The sequence below is a fragment of the Salvia hispanica genome, chromosome 3, assembly GCF_029641045.1.
Source record: "Salvia hispanica isolate PSC_SH4W2 chromosome 3, Shi_PSC_v1, whole genome shotgun sequence".
Taxonomy (NCBI): Eukaryota; Viridiplantae; Streptophyta; class Magnoliopsida; order Lamiales; family Lamiaceae; genus Salvia; species Salvia hispanica.
The window spans coordinates 13,093,001-13,101,788 of record NC_142694.1 but is presented as its reverse complement, the minus strand read 5'-3'; the positions used below and the strand labels follow the sequence as shown (position 1 = coordinate 13,101,788).

The window sequence follows — 8,788 nt, the reverse complement described above, 5'->3', positions numbered from 1 at the left end:
TGTGTATCAGAGGGCTTCTCCGTTTGGGCGTCGTTGAGGTTGGTTGATTGTCTGCCGCTGCTGCTGCTGTAGTTTCCGGTTCTATTGCGTCTATTGCGCTTCGCCCCGTGACTTCAGTCTCCTCTGCACAAATGGACTTGAATTTCGGGCAGTTCTCGAGAACGAGAAACTCCTCCCAGTGGGTGAACTTAGGCTTCCATAGCGCGTTGTATTGGGACACAGACAGAGCCTTCACGTCGGCTTCGTTGCGGCCACTCTCAGCGTTGAGAAGGTTGTTGCCGTAGATGCATGCGAACTTCCTGGTGGGCGTCAGAATCCTCCCAAACTTTTTTCGGATCTGTTCCGCGTCACGCGGTTTGGCGCCTCTCGGCTTGAACTCATTGTAGGTCAACAAAACGCGCTTCCAAAAGCCCATCTCGGTCTGATCGGTGCCAACACAGGGGTCTGATGTGACGTCATCTCATGCCCTCGCCACAGCAATCGACTCGTCTTTGGTGTAGTGCCCACCCCGACTCGCTACCGCCGCTGCCATCCCCATCGCCGTCGCCGCCGCCCCTCCCCCCACCGCCGTCGCCGCCGCCCCTCCCACCACCACCGTTGCCGCCGCCTCTCCCACCACCGTCGTCGCCGGAACATCTCGTCGGCGGGGTCTCCGGTAGGCCCGGACTACCGCCGCTGCCGCTGCCATCCCCGTCGCCGTCGCCGCCGGCCCTCCCCCCACCGCCGTTGCCGCCGCCCCTCCCACCACCACCGTTGCCACCGCCTCTCCCACCACCGCCGTCGCCGGAACATCTCGTCGGCAGGGTCTCCGGTAGGCCCGGACTCATCAGCCCCATCATCTGCTCCAGTGTGAACCTATCGAAATCAGACAAAAGAGTCTGGGTGCGCTGGAAAGAGTGAGAAGGGGTATCCGAACGCGGATGGTTGGGCGAGTCCATAGTGGGTCGATAATCTCCGAATGCCGAACGACCCAAATTCCTCTGATGAGATGACTGACCACGATATTGGGTTTGTTGCCACGGCGGGATGTCGGTGACCACGACTGGAATGGAGGGTGACTGGGACTCGATCCCCGGGGGGTGGGACTCGATACCCACAGCTGAGATGGCTGGGAAGAAGGATAGTATCCGTATCCCGATTCTTCCGTGCCGGGTGAATCTTCGTCTATCTCGTGCATTTGGTATAAAATTCTGAAGAGTGAAATTGGAGGTGGAGTGAAAATGGGCGTGGAGTGAAAAACAAATTGGTGGGGTATTTAAATAAGCCAAAAAAATAATTACAAATTCGAAATAAAAAAAAATTAAAATAAAAAGCGGCGACCGCCGCGGCGGTTTCGCCGCGCAATAGATAGGCGCGGCCGCCGCCGCGCTTCTCTCTCCTCCGGCTCGTCCACGCCGCCTTCGGAGCGAATGCCCTTCCACCCCAACAAAATCGTCCGCCTCCGGAGCGGACGCGTCCTCCGCAGTAGCCCGCCGCGGCTAAGCCGCGATGGGGGCGGCCGGCGCTCCGCCCCTATAGTGGATGCTCTTAATCTACTAATTTTAAGGAAACTGATTTCAACCACACCTGTGTGTGAAAGCATCATCTTAATTCATATAAGTAACTGTAATTTTATTCAGATAATAATATGGTCAAACATTGAAGTTTTATTAGATTATTTTCTCTATATTGTAATTTGAGATTTTTAAGGTTGGCTTGATTTTACATTTAGTTAGTTAATTTAGTTAACTAATCACAAAAAAAATCCCTGCTCCATATTTTTGAGGCTGGCTTGGTTCTACATTGAAGTTTGATTAGATTAATTCCTGCAATATATATTTAATTTTTTTTTTGGGGGGGATTACTTATAGAAACGGGTTAGTTGCTAGTTGCTACAGATGTTTTTATTTTTATTTAGTTTTTTGTTTGTTTTTAAGGAACTCGTTAGTTGCTACATAGGTTTCGATGATACATATTGCATGATTTTTTGTTCTAGCTATATATATAGGAGTGCTATATTTTCACTTGATTGCTAAACTTATTTCATAAGTATATAGTAGTAATATGGTACTGATACAATCATACATGAAACGATGAATATGAATATATAACTAAAAAAATTATTTTCATGATATATATCTTTCAATACTAATAATTAAGAAGCTTGTAGTTTCAAGTTTTAACAATACGAAAATACTAAGTAAGTAACACACACGTGTAAATAAGTTTTGTTGATAAAAGTTTTGTAAAGTTTGGTCGTGTGGGTCAATTGTGAGAGCCGTACGTTTTGAAAACTAAAGCAAAAAATAATTAAATATGGACGATATGATATGCTTGTACATGTTATATAATCTACTTATCTATAAAAAATAGTAATTCATTTTTCTATTTAATTTCATTTCAAATTTATTGCTCCCTCCCTATTAGAAAGTCCTGCACAAATTTTAAGATAAGAAATTAATACAAAAATAATAAAATGTAAATCTAATTTTTATATGTAAATTTTATAGTACTGTATTAAAAAGTGAGATGAGATTGTGTCTGAAATTTTGTTATATTTTTCATTTTTGCGCGCGTTAACCAATAAGATGAATCTAGACACTTGATTTTGTGTTCAGATGATTTGAAAACATAAAGTTTTGGGTTTGTGAGTGTTAGGAGAAAAAGGTAATTAGGTCATCAGTGCACAGCACATTGTTACCACGTAGCAGTTACAAGCCCGACGCGTGTTATCCACTGCTTGCGTCGCCGCTCCTCTTTTAAACATGCACCACCACCACACATCATTCAACAAAATGGCACCGAAAAGGCGGGCGGTGGTGACCGCCAAGAAAGTGGTGGAGGAAACCGTGGAATTGGTGGTCACTCCATCAGAAGGCGATGAGAGGAGAGTGAAATTGGTCTCCTCTACCAAAACAGCCAACGAAAATGTGGAGGTCGTCACCTCCGCCCTCACCGCTCCTCAAGATGAACCGGAAAAGGCTCCCACGCCGCCTGAAACACCGCAGGCGGAGAGGACAGTGAGGCCGAAAAGGAAGGCGGAAGAAGGAGCGAAGAAAGCGGAGAAGAAGAAGCGGAGGAAGAGAGGAGGGGAAGGGTACAAGACGTACCTGTTCAAGGTGATGAAGCAGGTGCATCCCGATATGGGGATATCGGGGAAGGCGATGGTGATTCTAAACAACTTGATGGTGGACATGTTCGAGAGGTTGGCGGAGGAGGCGGCGCGGCTGCACAAGTATACGGGGAGGCGGACGATGTCGTCCAGGGAGATTCAGGGCGCTGTGAAGCTGGTGCTGCCGGGGGAGTTGGGGAAGCATGCCATTGCTGAGGGCACCAAGGCTGTCACTAATTACATTTCTTATGTCACTGCTCACTAGCTTATTCCACTCTACTTAAGTATGTCAGTATGTGTAAGTTTAGTACCAGTTGTTGTTAGGGTTTGTTTAGTTTGGAGAATGATGTATTTAGGGGATTTAACTCTTTTATATGTACTGTTATCTCATTGCTCCTCTACATTTTACTTGTGTCTTGCTTTTGGCATCACATTATATGATTTCATGGCAGGAATCTTTTAACCATCGCAACATTAATCACACACCAAACTTGATCCTAACTAGCCTATCAAGATAATAAAAATGTGAGGATGAAAATACCATTCGGCATGGTTCTAAGTTAGTACACTCCTAAATCCTATAATCTAAGGCCGGGGGAGACCAAATTTTTTCATAAATTAGGAGTCAATTTGAATTGGTAGTCTTTATAGTAGAATCTATAACTGTTATTAATATAGGTATTTATAATAAATATGTGATTGTAGTCTTTCCACCTTTTGGCATGAAGCCACTCTAATTTTTTTTTTTTGAAACTTAGCTTAAAATTGAATTGATGGCTTTTTAAAGCTAACTAGTTGTCCTTTTTTGGGTTGTGATTGGTTTAACCCTTCAAAATGTCCAACAATGGCCAAAAGGCAAAAGTCATCATTTGTAAATTTATAAATTTGAACTGGGAAGTCATCATTTGATTAAGGTTGTAACTAATTTGGGAATAACCTTAAAATGAGTACCATCATCGATAAATAATGATTAAACTGATTTCATATGGAGTAATAAGTTTACAACTGTAGGAGGAAATGTATTTGGAGCCTCAACTGAAGGGAGCTGGAACAACCAGCTGAACCGCCTCATGGATGACCCGACCTTGTAATTCTTCAAAATCATCTGCTGAAGAAAACACAAATCCATACAAGTTCAGTTCTAGTGTTAAACGGAACGAACATCTCATCTTAATGGAGATATGGTTACCTAGTGCAGGAAGGATTTGCGCGATTCAAATCCTTTGCAGTTTATACATGCATCTTGAGTTTCCTTTTCGTCACCGGGCGAAGTAGGCGCGGACAGCCTCTACTGCCGGGGCACAGCACATTGGACACTTTCCCTTAGACTGGACCAGATTTTCTGCACAATTTGTACAGGTGCACATGTGCCCACATCTGCATAAACAACATCATATTTCACATCATCAAGATTACCATACCTAATTGTGAGGCAGGTTAATCTTGCATACCTGTAGAGCAAGGAGTCAATTTTACTGTGCTGACATAGGCAGCAAATTCCTCTCTTGACATGATCCCATTGAGATTCATCATGAACCTGGTTGTCCTTGGCTACATCTGCATCACATAGTATCATTAAAAGGTTAAGTGTGCAGAGACAGAGAAACAAAACAAGCTAATATTGGGATAAACTAACCTCCTGAAGAGACTGGCCTATTTAAAGCTGCAGAGACCTCTTGATGAAACGACTGCTGCAACTCTATTTGCATATCCATGCATGCTTCCAGCATACCTTGCATATTGTTCAACCCTTGCTGAAGCCTAGCCATGTGCATTCTTAACTCATTGATGACCTCCCATTCCTGACAATCATGTACAGAAAGATATGTCAGTGGCATGAGTAGAAGTATATGATTCAACAAAACAGGAAGGACCATTGTTGGAAAGGAAGATTTTATAGCATGTCAGAAGCAAATCCAACGAAGTCTGGAAAAAGGTCGAAAATCTTAATCAACATACACAATGCCATCAAGAAATACTTATGCATGAGCGAACAAGATCTGAAATGAAATGTATGCATGCAATAACAGAATGGAATTAATTATGAACACTAGTTCTTTAACTTACTGTTCCAAACTGCTGATTTAAGTAATGGCGTGCCAAATCTGTAGCCTCCAAATCATCATTCCAAAGTTGTTGTGATGTCTCAAAAAGTGTTGAAGACTGCATAAATGGGTTTCTCTCCGCACTTTCAGATGGAGCCAGAGATTGCTCATGATCTAGCTGTTCAGGGTCTTCCTCAGATTGAGGATAAGATGCATGCTCCAGCCTTTCTACATGAGACTGTAACACCTGATTCAGGCTCTCACGGAAACTGCTATGAAGAAGACTAGATACACGTCTCCTGAAGCAAAAATCGACAAGTTGTTAGCCGAAACACCTTCATTAAATGTGGGATATCATTTTGAATAAAAAGTGATTAGATAGTGTACCGGCTGTAAAGCTCCCGTAGTTCCATACTATTAGCATTATCATCATCAGGGAAATAAGTTGTGTCAACTTCTCTAACAGATTCTCCGGCCTCACTATAAGGGATGTCTAGCCAACTGTCAATAGCCTCTTGAAAATCATGGCTCGGCCAGTCATGAGTTTCTTGCATCTGATCTTGCTCTTCAACATTGTCACCAGATGGTCCAGGAAATGATTGATCAGAGTCTCTTTCAGTAAATGCAACATTATTTACATTCTGCCTGATACTTTCCTCAGTCTCAGTCACCGACACTTGAGATTCTTCATCCAAAGCACCATGTGAATCAAATACCTCATTTATGTTTCCTTCGAAAGCAGAAGTACTATCATCTACTACACGAACAGAAGTTTCAACATTTATGGAATCATAAGAGGGTCCACTGCAATTCAAGTCTGCAGATTCGAACTCAGATTCATTACTAAAAGTAATGTTTATATCTTCATCTCCAATATGACTACACGCTCCATGCTGTCTTGCTTCAGTTGCAAAAACTGACTCCTTTACACTACTAGCCCTTTTAGCACAGACGGACACAACATCTTGACTTCTTTCATTAACAAAAACAGGTTCCTCCGCTTCATCAATTTGTACTTCAAGTTCTTGCATATTCCTGTTCCCATCTGCGGTGGTACCTTCCAAGTCTGCAGCAATCTGATTTCCAGTATCTCCCCTTTCAATGCAAGTAGACTCAGCTTCACCCTTATTTCCATCATTAGAACAAGAATCACACTCAGCATTATTTACTACAGCAGAACCAGTGTTGTCCAACTTGGAGAGGAATCCTTCCCTGCATAAATTTAAGTTAGCAAACACCTCAGACCTGACTTTAAAAATTAGATAAGAAAAGTTCTGTGACTTGTTCCAAGACAGAAGGCGCAGTTATACATCTTAAATGGAGAGTTAAAAATACCTAAGGTCGGAAACTGTTTGTCTTTGTCTAAGAAAACCCAGTTCAGTAGCAGCCTTTGAAGAAGGTCTTTCCTCCCCGACTAGTCGTTCATTTCTTAGGAACCTACCTCTAAGAAGTGCCTGCAAAGTGGTTCAAAAATTAGTTATAGCACATTGGATTCTGAAAACAGTCAATTCCTAATCAAATATGGAAAAGTATTCTGTGTTCAAAAAAGAAAAACCTCAACAGTCTAGCATATAGGCTAAATCATCTATCTTGCTCTTTGTCAAATGTAATGAATCAATTTTGTTTCTGAGGAGAGGTTTTCAGTTGAAATGTGGCATGGAACGTAAATAACTCCAAGTAAAGATCGAAGAAGGCAAATGACTATCTTTACAACATTAATAATTCATTGCAACACACGAAGATGCAGGGTATCCGAAAAGGCTAGATAATTGAGTAGGCAAACTTTCACTCAGTAGGAAATCACCTACTGCTTAGACATAATATATCAAATACCTGAATGCGATTACGGTGAGCAAAATCAGACACAGGTTTCTGCTCTGACAGGCTTAGAAGTTCTCTTTTTCTTTCGCTTTGAGCCTTCGAAAGAAGGTCTTGAAGAGTTTGTCTCCCACATAACCTACGAAGGGGCCTTCGTGTCCCAATCTCTGGATGATTAACTACCAAACCACCACTTGAATGGACAGTTTGAGACCCAATTTCAGCCGCTCCCGCTCTAGATGAGGCGCAGACACTTCTCTGCTGAGTAGTATTTTCTGCCCGCTCCCACAGAATTTTTACCCTTTCAGATTCAATACCACTGACACATCGTTGTGCATGGTTTTTACGATTGGATCCATATGATGGATCACCCCTAGGACAACTATTCATCCACCCTTGAAAAATTTGCCTCACCCTTTCCCTTTCAACTTCTCCCAACTCACTAGATTGCTCTGATATCACACTGTAATCATCATCATGCTCGGTATCTGAACCACTAAAGGCTTGGTTTTCAGACTCATAAGAAACTGGAGAGAAAGCATCACCGTTCTCACTCCCATCTCCAACAGACGTGCGTATGCTTCTGCACTCCGAATCAGAACCGTTGCTATGTTGCCTTGACCGGTATGATTCACTCAAGACGTGTTCGCCTTCAATCTCCCGCCACATCTGCAAGAGCGTGGATGCCCTTGTGCTACGCTTACAACGGTCATCACCCCATCTGCCCGAATCTCTTTTCTGCGACTCAACGATGAAGGACCGAGGAGCAAAATCCGGAACATTGCGTAAACCGGCAACAGCCATTTCCAGACCTGTTGTCACTGTCAATGCAACTCACAGGTTTGGTATCTCCCACCTCAATGAAACTAGTCACTATTTTAAACCACTTCTAATAATCACAGCCAATAATCATCCTCAGCTATTCCACCAATAATCACACAATCAAACAATGCCTACAGAAGATCTGCGGAATGACAAATTGACAACATATCATTATTAACATTCAAATACAAATTTCAAACTCAAACTAAAATTTACAAATTCGTAACCGCCCTGATTTGAATACAGAATCAACATATTGAATAAGAAAAACTAATAGGTTGGTTACTTGCAGATCCATCTTCTATTCTTCTCCTCACCAACTCAAACCCCCACCCCCCAACAACATCAATTGCTAAATCCTTAAACAAACATAATTCCAAAATCCTCAGCAACAAATTGGGAAATGCCAAAATTATTCACTGCATAAACAAACAAATTAACTATACAGTACAAAATGCGATCAAAAATTCAGATACAAACAAACACAATCCTCACCCCAGTTTTTGGCAGCAAATGTAATAGTAAATGGCACGAGACAAATAATATAAGTTGAAGTGAATTATATTTCACGAGTTAGAGAGAGGGGGGAATTTATGAAATTAAATAGCAACAGCGAAAAATTAGGGGGAGGGGACATGGCCGCGGCGCCATTAATTAACATACTATACTTGTTTAGAATTAAGTGATTAACATTCTTTCGTTTTCGAATTTTTGCCGTAACTCTAACGTCTCCTTTCTCCTTGACCGCCGCGTCTGCTAAATTACGGATTTAGCCCTTCGATGGCCTTTGTTTAACGGTAAACAGCTGATTATAATGGTAAATTCATTTAAATTGAATTTTAATTAAATTACCAAAAATAGGGGTTGGGACACCGTGTGATCTTCTTGTCATTTAGTATATCATTGAAAATAGTAATGTAACAATGGATTTTTGAAAGATAATAATACGATCTTTTTTGGGTTAGTGTTTTGAGTTACACATAAATTCGTGGCAGCAGATATCATCATCTAA

The 8,788-nt window shown here is 42.0% G+C and overlaps 2 protein-coding genes across 4 annotated transcripts; one reads left to right on the top strand and one right to left on the bottom strand.

Moving 5' to 3' along the window:
• The first annotated feature begins 2,757 nt into the window (after positions 1-2,757).
• Positions 2,758-3,492, top strand: LOC125216396 (uncharacterized). Its single transcript, XM_048118093.2, has one exon. It carries the CDS (start codon positions 2,775-2,777, stop codon positions 3,354-3,356), a length of 582 nt encoding a protein of 193 aa, XP_047974050.1. The 5' UTR covers positions 2,758-2,774; the 3' UTR covers positions 3,357-3,492.
• A 532-nt stretch (positions 3,493-4,024) lies between these two features.
• LOC125211694 (uncharacterized) lies at positions 4,025-8,412 on the bottom strand. 3 transcript variants are annotated; one of them, XM_048111597.1, is made up of 9 exons: positions 8,272-8,412; positions 6,970-7,918; positions 6,472-6,590; positions 5,524-6,348; positions 5,159-5,435; positions 4,728-4,893; positions 4,543-4,648; positions 4,281-4,468; positions 4,025-4,199 (listed from the first exon to the last, which is right to left on the bottom strand). In XM_048111597.1, exons 2-8 carry the CDS (start codon positions 7,756-7,758, stop codon positions 4,351-4,353), a joined length of 2,400 nt encoding a protein of 799 aa, XP_047967554.1. In that variant the 5' UTR covers positions 7,759-7,918; positions 8,272-8,412; the 3' UTR covers positions 4,025-4,199; positions 4,281-4,350. The 3 variants fall into 3 exon arrangements, with proteins under 3 accessions (XP_047967554.1, XP_047967556.1, XP_047967555.1); XM_048111599.1 differs by having other exon boundaries at positions 4,025-4,196; XM_048111598.2 differs by lacking the exon at positions 8,272-8,412 and adding an exon at positions 8,063-8,208.
• Between the last annotated feature and the right edge of the window lie 376 nt (positions 8,413-8,788).

Excerpts from the sequence above, each read along its gene's own strand:
- LOC125216396 (XM_048118093.2), top strand. The coding sequence starts at position 2,775 with ATGGCACCGAAAAGGCGGGCGGTGGTGACCGCCAAGAAAGTGGTGGAG.
- LOC125211694 (XM_048111597.1), bottom strand. The coding sequence starts at position 7,758 with ATGGCTGTTGCCGGTTTACGCAATGTTCCGGATTTTGCTCCTCGGTCC. Across the intron at positions 5,436-5,523 it reads CTACGGGAGCTTTACAGCCG|GAGACGTGTATCTAGTCTTC; the intron begins GTACACTATCTA and ends TTTTTGCTTCAG. Across the intron at positions 4,469-4,542 it reads ATTGACTCCTTGCTCTACAG|ATGTGGGCACATGTGCACCT; the intron begins GTATGCAAGATT and ends TTGTTTATGCAG.